Raw genomic sequence first — 15,745 nt, forward strand, 5'->3', positions numbered from 1 at the left:
AACATCGTGTCAAATGAACAGTGACCATAGCAACTAAGAAATGATGGTTTTATTTAAGGAAGAACAAAAAAAGACGACACGTCTTCCAATTAGACAAATCCGAATAAGAGTCAGGCTCTCACGCAATGATGTCAGTCCACTGGGCTGCAACACACACGCACACACATACAAACGCACACACAAACACACATATACACACACGCTATCTGAGGCCCAGCTTCTTCTTCTCTTTCTGCTTCTTGCGCACCACTTCCATGTTGCGGTCCTTCCACATGCTCTTTCTCAGTTTGATGGGTCGACTGCCAACGTACTTTCCTGGATAGAGTGGGAGCAGGTTACTGACCAGCCCCGTACGTAGAGCTGTGTGTGTGTGTGTGTGTGTGTGTACTGACCATTCATCTCTCGCATGGCTCTGACGTAGTCATTTGGATCTTTGAAGCTGACAAAGCCGTAGCCTTTGGTCTTTCCTGTGCGCTTGTCTCTCACCACCTGATGAGTACATCTCTCATGAGGATTTCTTTTGTCCAGGACGCACACAGTGAGACGGATATAATGATTATACGTAATGATGTTTTCAGCAAATAAAATTCCCGTTCTGTTATCGTATGCATGACCCAAAAGTCTACTTTAAAATCAATAAATTGTTGTACAAATAAATCACAGCGCTTAGTGTGTGCCTTCCTAAAACATGTCCAGTCGGCTGAAAATAGCAGGGTGGGTGTAATGGCAAAGGCTGTGAATACATATTATACTTTGGTTCTCTATTTTTAATAGATTTTAAAATATTTTGCAAAAACGTTTTTCACTTTGCCTTTTTGGAATAAGGCTGTGACAAATATATATGTGTAACAGTGTGTATGTGTGTGTGGATCACACTGCACAAAGCAAATGAAAAATTGAATGAAATGATTCATCAAAGTGGAAAGAGGACCTTAGCTTTGAGGAAAGACGGGTATCTGCTGAACGCACGGGCCAGGATGTCATCGTTCACCTCGTTGCCAAGGTCACCGCAGAATATACGGAAATCATCTGCAACCAGGAGAGAAGAGCACATCAGGGGGGATGTAAAGAGCATCGGGACAAACTCGGACAGCGTTACCGCAAATAAAACAAGCGATATTCCATCAAATGACTCCTTTTTGTTCCAGGCAGAAGCTAAGTGACCAAGGTGTCCACACAGCTTCGGTACCTTTCTCTGCATAGGCACACATCACACAAAGCGCACTTTCATCCACGGGCTCGTCTCACTCCTCAAACTAGAACTGTGAAAGACTTTGTACCCGATTCCCACTCCAACAGACTGGCGTCCTCCCAGCTGGTCCCCGCTGCAGTGCGGATACACTTCCTCACTTTCTCCGACCGGGATCTCTTTCTGTCCTCTGATGCACTTTCCACGGGCTGCGAGACACAAACCTCGTTAGAAATTGAGCTTCCGAAGCGGCACACAGATCCTCCAGGTGCAATCAAAGCAGGTAATAATATAACCAACTGATAATTGATTACATCATTACCTGCTTTGATTGGTCCGTCCACTATCACACATCTTTGTTCACATAAAGTCCACTCAGCCCCCCTTGCTGAATCCTTTCCCGGTTGCTGCTGCTGTCACATGTACCTCGGTGTGGGCGGGTTCGGGCTCAGGCATTTTGGGCCCGATGGCCTTGCCGCTGTCTTCGCTCTCCTTCTTGTCCAGCAGACCTGCCGCTATCACGGCTGCCTGCTGCTCGGCGACGCGCGCTGCCAGCTCCTCCTGGAACACACACGCGACACACACTGGATCATGGTATGACTGTCTCTCTGCTGGTGGGTCACCCGTTTAGACAAAGGCCGATTCGATGACCGGTTGTCTGACTGGAGTCTGGCGGCTTTGAGGAGATCGGATTCCGTTAATGTTTTGTATGTTTGGAGAAAAATCGGAATTGTCCCAAATCCCTGATTCATCACATACCTCCACACACTAAAAAAAGGCCAAAAGTCAGGATGTCCAGCGGCCAGTCGGGTTTACATCATTGTCGATCAGAGTTTTTTTATTTTAGACTTTCCCACTGAAGCCAAATGTCCTTAAGTACATCTCTTTTAAAAACCCTCTCTGCGTACATACCATTCTGGCTTGTCTCTGAGCACGAACGTCAACTCTTTTGTGTCCAGACGGGGCGGGAGGAGCAGAGTAGACGGTCGGTGCCGCTTGGAAGATCGATGGCATCTGTTTGGCAGAGGGCGGCGGTCCCTGTCTTGTGGGCGGGCTCGACACCATGGAGCCCATATTGCGGACCTGGGCGAGACACAGAGAAGACACGGCGAGCATGTGAGACAGGTTGTGGCATAACTAGAACAAGGCCGATGGCAAGAGAGCAGTAGAGATGACCCCCGTTTTCTTTGTGTTGATTGCAAGATTAACCGAGGGACGTCACGACAGTCGCTCTTTTGCTTCTGTGAGCTCTGACCTGAGGCGGGCCGCCCATGTGCTGGACAGGCTGAGAGGAACCCTGAAGCGTCTGTCCCTGCATGGAAGGTGGGAGCATCATGGGAGGGGGTGGAGGAGGCCGGGGCAGAGGAGGAGCCATTGGAGGACCACGCATCATCTGCATCCTCGGCCCAACTATCAACAACGAACAAACGACAGCGGAGAATCAAGCAGGGATGGCGGAGGAAAGAAAAGGTCATTCTTACATCTCATGAGTGCTCTAGAAAGAACCTTACCAGGTCTCTGCAGGATATGAGGGACAAAGGCTGGTCTCAGCAAGGGAGGACGTACTGGAGGGACTGGGACGGACACAAGTCACACAGTTAGTGGAAAGGAGACGTTTGAGTATATATATATATATGTATATAAAAGCAATGAGGTGTGAGAGGCTGTACTTTATCATCCAATAATGAAACAGTTTGAGTTGTGTGGTTGTGAAGGCTCCCGGTGTCTGAAAACAATCATTTGGGGGATTTCTGTTTTTCGGCTAAAAGCTAAAATGTCAACTAACGGTCGCACAACATCTAAGGTGTTACTTTGAGTGCGCAGTGACATGGAACGCTCGGGTCAATGTGAACACCAACTGTACATCATCACTGAATAATGCACCCCCCATGACTCACACTGGACCAATCAGAGTGCTGGATTTCATCTACCAGTGTATAAATATATATTTACTAGGGCTGTCAAAGTTAACACGTTGTTTCCATAGGTTTCCAACTTCAGGGTAAAAACGAAATTGAATAAAATCACAATCATCGGCTTTATTACTGTGAGACCCGCGCTAGTGTTTATGTACTGCATTCATGTTCACCTGGTCCTGCAAAGACCGGTGGTGGAGGTCCAACGAAGCTAGCAGCTCTGGCATCCAATGTCTGCTGAACCTAAAAGAAAGGCAGCAAAACCAAATTAGAAGACAGATGTTGATCACAAAGAATAGAAAAAATAGTTTCTCCATCAGCAGCTCTATTTTGCCATTAAGAAACAGGAAGTCCATGGGTTTCTTTACATGTATGACTCAACAATGAGCAATCTGGGTAGTACATCACTATCCAGACAAGACCAGAAGGGTACATACCTGTCTGTAGGTGTTCGTGCCTATAATGGGCCGCACCATTTGAAGAGCCGGGGCAGAGAGCGCCATGGGTACTCCATCCATCACAGGTGAGCTGCCTAACACTGCAGGACCTCCAAGAACCTCCTGCTCAAAACTATAGAGACAGACCGGTATTCATACAAGAGGGGAGGAGGTCACAACACGAGAAAATTCCCTTTAGGAGACGTTCTATCTGGGCTGATTGACTGCGTGACCTCGACTGCAAATAGAATCATGGAGGTGGTTTTAGTCGCTGAGGGTTTGAAATATTTTCTTCTGAAAGCGGTGACACCAAATTCAGTTTGTACTGATTTCTAAAGAGAGATGTGCTGCATTAATGTCTTGTCTGGAGTTATTGATATTGTGCATCAATCAAAACCCGTGTCTAAGTAAAAGAACATTTGTGATGCAATCAGTTACTCTGGTCTAAAAACAATCTAAGATTATTAAGGCAGAAAAGTCATCTTTTGATGGGAGCAGTAGAGCAACGAAGAGATTCTTCTAATCTCCATGATTCAGACCATCATTTAACGTCAATAATAACCTCAGGGTCTTGGAGCTACCCGATGTTCTATATGTACTTGCAATGAGTTGCTATGTAGCGCTTGGAATAAGTAAAAACGTATTGAGGGTGATCTCATCATCAAAGAGAAGTGATACTTACAGAGCCATCTCAGCCTCCATCTCTTTCAGACGCTCCTCTCCTGATTTCAGCGCCATGCTGTGAGACAACAACGTTGATCATAGAGCAGCCAAACAATCTCTCAATCTACGTGCACAACAATTAAAACTACTTCAGGCTAAATACATTGAATAAGTCTTTACTAGTTAATAGTCGATAGCTTTTAGAATAGTGCCTGTTTCAATCGCTGTACTGCAGGCCGTAGTTTGATTTTGAATCCATCGTTATTTATGAACATTCGCGAATGTTATCAACTATTGTGTCTTAATTTATCTTTAAACGTTACACGCTTAAAGCTAGGTAGCATTAGCTAACAGAAGCTAACTAGGCTAGCACAGAACCAGCTAACTAACCTTACAGTTAAGCACTAATGTCAAGGCTAAGCATGTATCTTATTTCTTTCTACACTAGCTAACCTTGCAGTAATATACATGTTTAAATGGGGATAAATATGATAGATTACATGAAGAACGGGCTGTGGATAAACTTCAACGACGGTAGCTTTCTTCCTCGCGTTTTTCTTCTTCTTCTTGGTTGGTGACGTTTGGTTGTATTACTGCGGTCAGTGTATTCCGCTCTCTACCATTGACGGTCATTAGCGCCACTTGCTGCTTCGGATGGCGCATTACACGCGTGCCCTTGATAACAAAGCACCCAGTTTTGATGTGTATTAGCTAGCTAGATGATCAAATAAGTAAAAAAAGAATTCATATCGATTTGAAAGGGCTGAAATAACCATTGGATGACACCGATTCTATGAGTTATTTTGCAGGGGAGGTTTTGAATGAAAATCTCTCTTTGTGACGTCATCGTGTCTTTTCTCCCTTCACTTTCTATTTGTGCGTCTTTTCTGTGAATCCTGATGGTCTGCTTATGGTGCAGACATTTAAATGTTTACAAGGGCCATTGCAATTTTACATTTAAGGATACACAGGGAAGTCCTAGTTGTACATTTTATATTGACGAAATGAATAATTATGAGCAAAATGTTCAGTATGAAATGTGTTATGGGGAAATAGGAACGCGTCAGTTATACAACTTTCACATCTGAACAAATTCTGAAAGTAGGTGGCGCGGGAGACGACAAACTGGAGAACAGAAAAGTGTTATTGCCCTTTTTAAAGTTGGATCAACTTTGGATCAAAGTTGAAACCACCACGGAAATGAACAAAAAAACGTGATGAAAATAGTTCTTGGAGGTGAACTTTGCCACTCAGACTGACGTAGCGAATGGTGAACAAGCCTGAGGCCTAGCCCCGCCCCCTACACCCCCCGCCCCCTTCCCCACAGGCGGAACGCAGGTTTTAAGAGTTGCGTTCGGCTGCAGGAATTAATCAACCATCATGATCCGCACGGTGATTTCTCGGACACTTCCCGGACTGAGCCGACCGCCGGCGTGCCACTACTCTGCCGCCGCAATCCCTGCACCCAACACCCGCCCGGAGGTCCACTATAACAAGGTAAGCCGAGCTACGGCTAGCCGCAGCGGACACCCCGGGGATCGGTCGAGACGTTGGCAGCCAACAAGTGCGTGTCGTGTACGCGCTGGACGCAACTGAAACGCGTAGAGCCACGTGATGTAACGCGGAGGGTGTCATGTCCATCTGTTAAAGTAACGTCTGAGGCTGGATCAGCCTCGAGCTCTGGTCCAGGATCCACGTGCACTAAGTTTCTATTAAACTCTTTTCTATGTCGAATGAAGCGTTGCAACCAGAGCAGCCTTCAGATGAGGGTCAGGTGGTATTCTAGAACCTGCATGTTGCGTAACTCTGTGGGAGAGATTAGTTTCCCTTCCTGAGGTTATTCACATTCATACAGCTTTAATTATTAACAGTGGCAATAGTATAGGAATAACAGGAAAAAACAGGGAAAAAAAGGCTAAATACAATCAAAGTCTGTAATGGGCTACTAAATATAGGTACACCAGGGGTTGGTCGTTCAGATTTAAATCTTCCGTTTGTCCCAAACTGTCAATACAGCACATTATAATAATTCATTTTTATATTTTTAATAACCTTTAAATGCATTTTCATTAAGCATTGTGCACCATTGTAAGTAGACTTTAGCGGCTACTCCAGCTGTATCAAGTGAGAAGTACATTTTCTAATGGACATAAAATACAATCCGATTTCTTTGCAACCAGCGAGACGCCAACTACTGGCCATTAGAAAGAATGCAGGTTCAAGGCAATACAGCATTGGCTTCATTTTTTAGGGATATTGACTTTTAAATTTCTGGTATTGTTTTTCTGTGCATATATATTATTTGAATTATGTTTGTTTTTCCAGAATCCGTGTACCTATTGCATTGTAGAATCTGGCAAAAGCCTGCAGAGAGTGGATAAACTTTATGCAAAAATATTTTTGGGAAGAGTGTCAGATGTGTTTTGGGTCACTGCTATTGCTTATCTGTTAGTCAGCGACTGTACCACATAAAACGTCCTTATTTGGTTGTGTCCGCATCAATAAGCCATTCTTATGTCCCTAAAGACACACATTAAAAGAACTCCCTGATACACTATCTCCCTTATCATATCAAATGGAACATTTGAGGAGTGGCAATTTTAAGATAATCTCCCCTACTTATGTGGAAGGAGGTCTGACTCAAAGTCGCAAAAGGTGTGCCCATTTGCCCGATAAAAAAAATAAAATAAATCGAAGGGCTGCTGATGCACGGTGAGTTTGTGGTTCACACATCAAGAAGCATTCACTGTCTATAAAGGAGGCTGATTTTCTCACAATTTATTCAACCAATAAAAACAAATAATTAAAGAATCACCTGTTGCCGCTCTGATAAAAATTAAGAAACCCAGGCCCACACCAGTGCTGCTGCTTCTAAATACTAACATCAAATAAGCAGCTCCTACAACAAGACCTTTGATTCAGAGGGACGTTGTGTAAAACAGACACATTTATTTTGTCATTTATAATTTAGTTTCTTATTCTCAATCAGTGAGCCATTTATTTGTTCCAATATAAATGCTGACGTTTAATAATACATTTGAACTTTTCAGCTCTTTATTAACAACCAGTGGCAGGATGCTGCGAGTGGGAAAACTTTCCCCACCATCAACCCAGCGACTGGCGAAGTCATCTGTCAAGTCGCTGAGGCGGACAAGGTAGACTCATTTCATTTACACATACGGACTGATTCATTTAGGGTTCAGTGATAAGTAATAACGCAAAGCTGTCATGGAACTTGGTGTCCAACTGCATCTGCTGCATAGAGCAGATCTGCCGTTTCGGGGAAAAAGGATTTTTAAAATGAGAATAAACTCAAAATTGAGTTTTGTCATCCAAATATACATTTTCACAGCAGTATGTTTTTAAATCTCACCAAGTCAATGGTTTCATATTTTCAGGCAGATGTGGACAAGGCGGTGAAAGCCGCACGTGATGCCTTCAGGTTGGGGTCACCGTGGCGACGGATGGACGCCTCTCACCGTGGCCTTCTACTCAACCGATTGGCCGACGCCATTGAGAGGGATGCCGCCTACCTCGCTGTGAGTCGTTGGTAAAGGTCAAATGAAAGTAACTTGTTTTAAAAAATCCCAGATTAGACCAGGATAGATTTTCTAACATATTGTTATTATTATTATTGTGCATTCTTAGTCATTGCTTAAAAAAATCTTCAGCATTTAATTACTCCTGTGCAGAATTCAGAAGAGAAAACAGGTAAAGTAAAAACTGTTTTGCTACACTGGTTTGGATTGTATATTTTATTCCCATGGTTATTGTTATTTTCACAAAATTATTTTGACATTATAGATTTTTTTTATTACTTTGGCTTCATCACTGCTGTTTGCTGACCGCTGAATGGGCATTTTTATTTGAAAACCCACTCCAGCTAAAATAACAGCATTCTGTGTATATTATGATATAACAGATCTTATCACGCGATACTACGCAGCTCAACTGTGTATGTTGCCGTTTGCACAGGAACTGGAGACCCTTGACAATGGGAAGCCGTACGCCATCTCCTACGCCGTGGACGTGCCCACCGTGGTGAAATGTTTAAGGTGACCATAATGCGACATGGACTCATGACTGAGTTCCATGCAGCTCTTTGGTGTAAACTCACAGGGGAGAACTGAGAAGAAGTAGCTCTGCTTCATTGAACTATTTGACTGAGCTGGGTGGAAACCTGTTGTGTTCAGGTACTACGCAGGCTGGGCGGACAAATGGGAGGGAAAGACCATCCCCATCGACGGGGATTATTTCTGCTACACCCGACATGAGCCCATCGGAGTCTGTGGACAGATCATACCGGTGAGGGAGGAACGGTTTCTAATCTGTGTGCATCCCTCTGCAAAGAGAGGGTTCAGATATACCGCAGTTTTCGGGGATTTTCTTTCACAGAGGCAGCGGTCAGACGTTGTGTGTTTGTGTTTGGGTTCGTGGGAAGTTCTGTCAAACAGAAATATTAGGCCCTCTCTGCTCATTTGTCAAGTTTCTGTGGGATCAAAAAGGCAAGGTACCCGCCCATATGATTTAAAGGCTCCGGTAAGAACAAACCCAAATGGGGGGGGGGGGGATGACTTCATTCTCTTATCAGGCAGATCACCAAATATTTATTTGTTTGCTATATTAATAATTAATTGAATGTCATTTATAGGGTGTTGTGTGCAGCTGTTATCAGATGCCCAAACATTGCACGGGATACGGCTCACGTTGCACAATAATCTACCAGTTATTAGCTCGCATTTATGTTTTTGCCGTTGCAGCAAAAGTTGAGACTAGTTCTGCTGTTTTTTTTTTTTCCTCCCCCCCCCCCCACGTTGTTGACGCCACCACCATGTTTTTTTAACGCAGACTGTAACGCAAGTCCAATAACGCAAGTCATTGAGGGTGTTTCTGTGTTTCTCTCCTTCTCCTCCTGCAGTGGAACTTCCCTCTGTTGATGCAGGCCTGGAAGATCGCCCCCGCTCTGGCCACCGGTAACACTGTGGTGATGAAAGTGGCAGAGCAGACGCCACTCACAGCACTCTATGTGGCCAGCCTGATTAAAGAGGTACCGCGGTACTTTTTACCGTAGTAACACACCATCGCCATCAACAAATCTCCACTAATTTGGTGTAGAACGGATTCTCCTCTAAATTTTTTTTAAAGCTTTTATTGTGAAGCAACAAAATCAGAACAAGCACCAGCTTAAACCAGTTTTCTTTATTTATTTGAAACTTTAAGCTTAACAGGTGAACTATTGGAACATTTCCCTCCAGGACACTTGTCATGAATGCAGATATTAAATACACCAAAACCCTTGTTTTGTACCAAGCTGTAAACATGTTTATTTGTGCATTTTCACACTGTGGTTGAGTAATTGAACTTCTTTAGGAGCAAGCCTCAAGTGGCCTTTTGATTAACTAAATTTCAGCTTTGGCTTCATTTTCATCCTCTGAGGTTGCCACCTAAATCCCCTAAACCCTGGTCCAAGTGGGCCAACTCAACACATCCTACTCATTGTGCCTTAAGGAACCATTCGCATGACCTCTTCTAGATTGAGCAGTGCCTGAAGGAACCATTCACATGACCTCTTCTAGATTGAGCAGTGTCTTATGGAACCATTCACATGACCTCTTCTAGATTGAGCAGTGCCTTATGGAACCATTCACATGACCTCTTCTAGATTGAGCAGTGCCTTAAGGAACCATTCACATGACCTCTTGTAGATTGAGCAGTGCCTGAAGGAACCATTCACATGACCTCTTCTAGATTGAGCAGTGCCTGAAGGAACCATTCACATGACCTCTTCTAGATTGAGCAGTGCCTGAAGGAACCATTCGCATGACCTCTTCTAGATTGAGCAGTGCCTTATGGAACCATTCACATGACCTCTTCTAGATTGAGCAGTGTCTTATGGAACCATTCACATGACCTCTTCTAGATTGAGCAGTGCCTTATGGAACCATTCACATGACCTCTTCTAGATTGAGCAGTGCCTTAAGGAACCATTCACATGACCTCTTCTAGATTGAGCAGTGCCTGAAGGAACCATTCACATGACCTCTTCTAGATTGAGCAGTGCCTGAAGGAACCATTCGCATGACCTCTTCTAGATTGAGCAGTGCCTTATGGAACCATTCACATGACCTCTTCTAGATTGAGCAGTGTCTTATGGAACCATTCACATGACCTCTTCTAGATTGAGCAGTGCCTTATGGAACCATTCACATGACCTCTTCTAGATTGAGCAGTGCCTTAAGGAACCATTCACATGACCTCTTCTAGATTGAGCAGTGCCTGAAGGAACCATTCACTTGACCTCTTCTAGATTGAGCAGTAGTTCTCAAACTTTGGTTGACATGGCTCTTTATCCAGGTGGGCTTTCCTGAAGGTGTTGTTAATATCTTGGCGGGCATGGGACCGTCAGCTGGCGCTGCCATTGCAGGGCACATGGATGTTGACAAGTTGGCCTTCACCGGATCTACTGAGGTAGGACAACTTGCCTTTTATTCATAGTTTGCAGCACTTTGTCTAATAGCCTGTGGCTTAGGTTTTGAACAGACTCATCACAAGAGATTGAAACCTGATTTACTGATTGAAAGAGTAGTTCAACCGATTGTTGTTATACCGTACATATTGTATACCATATAACAACCTCCTGCGCATCTGTGTCCATCAGGTCGGGCATCTTATCCAGCAGGCGTCAGGCAGCAGTAACCTGAAGAAAGTCACCCTGGAGCTGGGAGGAAAGAGTCCTAATATCATCCTCTCTGACGCCAACAGTGTGTATTCCTTAAACTCCTGTGTTTGTACACGTTACAGATATAACTGCCACAAATCTCTGATGTCAATACGTCTCTGATGGGACTAAAAAAAAAACACAAAGTTAATTGTTTGTTAAGTCCCGCCCTCGGACACAGACTGACAACTCAAAGCCTTGAATTAGCCGCTTGTGACCAGTCGGACTAATGTCTGCTGTCTAAACTGATTCTAATTTTCTTAGTCCATCATCGTAGTGACCAACCAATTACTCAGAAGATTTACACCATAAAAAATGTACGTCTATATGTAAAAACCTTTGCAGCAAATCCTTAACTAGCATTAGCACGACAATGCTACGCTAGCTACTACATGTATACTTGAGCTGTGTCTCATTTGGTGTGCTGCAGCCTCATGAGGCAGCAGTCTTTGCAGTCCACCTGGGCTGGGTCCTCCAACGGCCGCATTGGCTGAACCGAGCGGCCCTTGACATGGGACGGTCTGGCCCACCGGGGGGTCTTCCTGCTCGCGTCGTCAGCTTTTACGCTCCTGTTGCCTAGTAACCGGTTGCCCTTGACAGTAAAAGCCTTAAACCCCCAAAACGTATAAAATACAGGTAGAGAAAGGTAATCTTATTTCATTTAATTTAGGAAGATATGCTTCACTACCGGAGCAAGATACATTTCAGACTGAGACGGTTTCAGCATGACTGCATTATGTGTATTTAAAAACACAACATTGGTTACCAAAGTCACCTAAATGAGGCATTTACAAGATGTGATGTTGTATATTATAAGATTTAGATCATTGGATATTATTGGGCGATGGTGGCGTAGTGTGATGTGTTCTGAGCCGCAAGGTTGGCGGGTCGAATTCCGGCTGCTTCGTGTGCCATATCGAAGACCTCTAACACCTAATTGCTCCCCAGGAAAAATGTAAGCTAAATGACAGGTCATGTAAAGATATTTGACTGAATTATGTAAGCTACATTTAAAAGTGGACTCTGTCTTCCCCTGCTGCCGGCTCACCTGCAGCCGTCCTGAATAAATGTAATCCTCGTCGGCCCACAATGCATGCTGGGATATGGTGCGCCGCAGAGGATAGACCAGATGTGTCGCCTGGAGGGCTGCGTCCCTCTAATGAGCCGACAGAACAGCCCAAGTGACGTATCCGTCCTGCAACCCTTTAATAAATATAGAGGTGGGACAAATGAAACCAGGGTTGTCCCCTTGCTCTTAAAAGATGGGGCAAAACCTGAAGAAGACTGAAAAGGTGTTTTTTGTATCAATTACATTTTAAGAAGACTTTCATGGTGAACGGGTGTCTTTGTCATTTCCTCGTTCAGTGGAAGACGCAGTGGAGCAGTCCCACTTTGGGCTGTTTTTCAACCAAGGCCAGTGTTGCTGCGCCGGCTCCCGGACCTTTGTCCAAGCGGACATCTACGACGAGTTCGTGGAGCGCAGCGTAGAGCGAGCTCGTCGTCGAGTGGTGGGAAACCCCTTCGACTTGAAGACTGAGCAGGGACCTCAGGTGACACACACTCCCCTACTGTTAGGCTCTATTATACAGTTTCATTGTCTTTTATTTTTTACTTTTCAGTTACATCAACTGTAAAACAAGGACAACTCCCAGACCGAACAATGCCCTAGTGGTGACCTGTCAATCGCCACGAAGGCCGGTCCTAAGCATACCCTGCTTTGACTCTGAATGGACCATCATTTACTAAATAAACCTCATACTGTATTGAAGAAGAATTGAAACTAGAGATTGAGGCCATAAAATCCCCCACTCCCCCATGGGGACCCCTGGTAAATTGTTATAGTTGAGTAGGTAGTCTATAATCCTATAGATATGTCTGTTTGTTAGGTCCACTTTAATCACCTCCCATATATGGCCAAACAGAGTCATTTAATCTAATCTTTGTATTTAGTGATACGGCTGTGTAAGTGTGCGTACTCTTTCGCACATTCAATGCGGTTTCCTCTGCGATGACCCGTCCAGGTAGATCAGGAGCAGTTCAACAAGGTTCTGGGCTACATCAGCACCGGCAAGAGAGAGGGCGCCAAGCTGATGTGCGGAGGAGGAGTGGCTGCGGACAAAGGCTACTTCATCCAACCTACGGTTTTCGGAGACGTCCAGGACAACATGACCATTGCCAGGGAGGAGGTAAGGTAGTATGGAAGGTTTAAAATATTTGCAGTTGCCATCAAGTCTTTTTAAGAACTGATCATAGAAATCCAAATATCTTGGGATCTGCGCATAATTGCCGACAGCAGGAACAACTCAAACAGCCAGGATCGCCTGCATGCACATTAGGTGCAGCAGCTAAAGGCTATGGTACTAGCATTTGATGCATATTCAGCCATTTAAAACAGGAGGTCCACCTCTAAACGTGCATCAGCGTGTTTGGGCCTTTTTAGCGTTGGCTTAAAGCCTTTCAATGTCATGGCTGAACATTTAGCTGACTTCAATGTGGCTGCAACACAGGACTTAAGAACAAGACTTCTTGAGCGCTACTTACCTGTAATGTTGCCAGATGCCTCCGTTAACAACCTGAGCCTTGGTGGACGTACATTGAGGACGAGGTGTGATTCCATTTAGTCTGCAGCATTCTCCTTCAATATTAGACCATTTATAAAACCGGTTGTAAACACAAAAGCATGGGATATAAGGTCCTGATGTCAATTAATGGTCAAAGACATTTCCAACAGTAAATACAGATATTTTATAGAATAGTAAGAAAGGAAAATGTTTATTAAATGGATTGCTTGTGTGTTATTGCTAGAACGTAGTGCTTCATTGTCTTTTTGTTCCTTGTTCCGCCATGTTTTCTCTCTCAGATCTTTGGTCCGGTGATGCAGATCCTAAAGTTTAACACACTGGAGGAGGTGGTGACCAGAGCCAACGACACTATATATGGTCTGGCCGCGGCTGTGTTCACTAAGGACATCGATAAGGCCAGCTATGTCTCCAACGGCCTCCGTGCTGGAACAGTCTGGTAGGGGTGTTGATACTAAAATGATTACTATGTAAACCTTCTCTCTGAGCTGCAGACATTCATGGCCAATCCCCAAATGCTGTAGCCTTTGTATCTATGTATATAGATTTATATAGCAAATCTCCCATTCCACCACATCTCAAAGTAGCTTTATTGGATTGAGATCTGGTGACTGTGGAGGACTTCAGGAAACTTGTTGTAATGTTCAAGAAAGTAGTTTGAGATGATATGAGCTTATATCAGGCAGGAAGTAGCCATCAGAAGAAGGGCTGGACATGGCCAGCAACAATACTCAGGTAGACTGAGACATTTAAACTATGCTGAATTGGTACTAAAGGGCACAAAATGTCCAAACCACCACCAGCAGCAGCCTGAAGCGTTGATACAAGGCAGGATGGATGCTTTCATGTTGTTTCAAATTCTGACACAGCTCAAATCGAGACTCAGCCATTGTCTGTAAAGCCTAGAGATGGCTGTGCGTGAGAATCCCAGTAGATCAGCAGTTTGTGACGTAGTCAGACCAATCACATGTCCTACATGGGAGGGTTGCAAGAAGGAAGAACAAAGCCGCCCATTTTAACTTTGCCAGAGAGCACTGGACTTACTTGTGGCCTTTATGAAGTCTGTTCTCTGGCCAGATGAGTCCAAGATAGAATTATTGGGCCACATTCCAAACCGCTTTGTTTAGAGAAAAGCAGACTGCATATCAGGAAAAGAACCTTCTCCCACCAGTGGAGCACGGTGGTGGAAATGTGACGGTCTGGGCTGCTTTTCTGCTTCCGAAATGAGTCCATATGATCCAGGCAAACATCAATTCTCGGGCCGATCAGCAAATACTTGATCAGAATCTTCAGCCAGCAAAACTACCAAGGAATGGCTTAAAAGAACGAGGATTCGTGCTCTGGATTGGTCGAATGTTAGAAATGTTATGGCTTGGCCTGCAGCGGGCGGCACATGTCACATGTCCATCCAACCTGTCTCAACTGGCTGAGTTCTGCAAGGAGGAGTGGGCAAAAGTGTCACATTTTGTAAGATAAACCCCTTTTGAATAAATAATGAGACATGTGTATTTGTTTATTATTTAGAAAGTCTGCTTTAGAAATGGAATGACCCGGTCTGGAGGGTTCACAAACCTGTGTGCGTGCATAGATGTGTATTATGTGTCTGTTTGTGTCCCCCCTGCAGGGTTAACTGTTATGACGTGTTTGCCGCTCAAGCTCCGTTCGGAGGTTACAAGGCTTCCGGCAACGGCAGAGAGCTTGGAGAGTACGGCCTGGACAACTACACTGAAGTCAAAACGGTAATTGCCAAAAAAGTACATCATTTTTACATTTATTTAGCTCTCATCAGGACTTCCTGAAGTATTAAGCTTTTTCTACAAAGCTAATGCTGAGAAATAAACCTGACTAATAAATCTTTAAACTGTCTCTTGTCAGGTGATCACCAAGGTACCACAGAAGAATTCCTAGACCTGTGCAGTGAGCACAGTCCACGCCACTCTGTTCTTTAACTTTTACAGCGTAGTCATAGAGCTATAAAGAGGAAAAGCGATTTGTAATCTGACATTAATACATACAATAAATTCATTCAAGGTGTTTGAACGGACTCCTGTCTTTGTTTTATATGAAGGGCATGTTAAATAGACATATGCAACATGTCACATACGGCCGGATCAGATGGCCGGGGGTCGCCTTGTGAACACAACACGGGGTTGATTTATCAGTCACTGAATGTCAGTCAAACCGATGTGATACAGCAGCCATGCAGTGGCTCAGCTTCGTGTGTGTAATGAAAACACTGCAAA

The 15,745-nt window shown here is 44.3% G+C and overlaps 2 protein-coding genes across 2 annotated transcripts; one reads left to right on the top strand and one right to left on the bottom strand.

The window, feature by feature from the left end:
- Positions 1 to 34: 34 nt before the first annotated feature.
- Positions 35 to 4,837, bottom strand: rbm42 (RNA binding motif protein 42). The gene is made up of 12 exons (XM_037454210.2): positions 4,706 to 4,837; positions 4,225 to 4,281; positions 3,543 to 3,675; positions 3,279 to 3,348; positions 2,701 to 2,763; positions 2,445 to 2,599; positions 2,102 to 2,272; positions 1,616 to 1,750; positions 1,281 to 1,398; positions 932 to 1,029; positions 393 to 489; positions 35 to 315 (listed from the first exon to the last, which is right to left on the bottom strand). Exons 2-12 carry the CDS (start codon positions 4,278 to 4,280, stop codon positions 203 to 205), a joined length of 1,209 nt encoding a protein of 402 aa, XP_037310107.2. The 5' UTR covers position 4,281; positions 4,706 to 4,837; the 3' UTR covers positions 35 to 202.
- Positions 4,838 to 5,510: 673 nt separating this feature from the next.
- Positions 5,511 to 15,542, top strand: LOC119197682 (aldehyde dehydrogenase, mitochondrial-like). The gene is made up of 13 exons (XM_037454203.2): positions 5,511 to 5,702; positions 7,256 to 7,360; positions 7,604 to 7,744; positions 8,181 to 8,260; positions 8,399 to 8,510; positions 9,124 to 9,252; positions 10,560 to 10,673; positions 10,864 to 10,966; positions 12,289 to 12,473; positions 12,945 to 13,109; positions 13,784 to 13,941; positions 15,127 to 15,241; positions 15,378 to 15,542. Exons 1-13 carry the CDS (start codon positions 5,586 to 5,588, stop codon positions 15,408 to 15,410), a joined length of 1,557 nt encoding a protein of 518 aa, XP_037310100.1. The 5' UTR covers positions 5,511 to 5,585; the 3' UTR covers positions 15,411 to 15,542.
- The last annotated feature ends 203 nt before the right edge of the window (positions 15,543 to 15,745 follow it).

This window comes from Pungitius pungitius, chromosome 11, assembly GCF_949316345.1.
Source record: "Pungitius pungitius chromosome 11, fPunPun2.1, whole genome shotgun sequence".
Classification (NCBI taxonomy): domain Eukaryota; kingdom Metazoa; phylum Chordata; class Actinopteri; order Perciformes; family Gasterosteidae; genus Pungitius; species Pungitius pungitius.

Excerpts from the sequence above, each read along its gene's own strand:
- rbm42 (XM_037454210.2), bottom strand. The coding sequence starts at position 4,280 with ATGGCGCTGAAATCAGGAGAGGAGCGTCTGAAAGAGATGGAGGCTGAG. Across the intron at positions 1,751-2,101 it reads CTCAGAGACAAGCCAGAATG|GAGGAGCTGGCAGCGCGCGT; the intron begins GTATGTACGCAG and ends TGTGTGTTCCAG. Across the intron at positions 490-931 it reads CGTCTTTCCTCAAAGCTAAG|GTGGTGAGAGACAAGCGCAC; the intron begins GTCCTCTTTCCA and ends TGTACTCATCAG.
- LOC119197682 (XM_037454203.2), top strand. The coding sequence starts at position 5,586 with ATGATCCGCACGGTGATTTCTCGGACACTTCCCGGACTGAGCCGACCG. Across the intron at positions 7,361-7,603 it reads AAGTCGCTGAGGCGGACAAG|GCAGATGTGGACAAGGCGGT; the intron begins GTAGACTCATTT and ends TCATATTTTCAG. Across the intron at positions 15,242-15,377 it reads ACTACACTGAAGTCAAAACG|GTGATCACCAAGGTACCACA; the intron begins GTAATTGCCAAA and ends GTCTCTTGTCAG.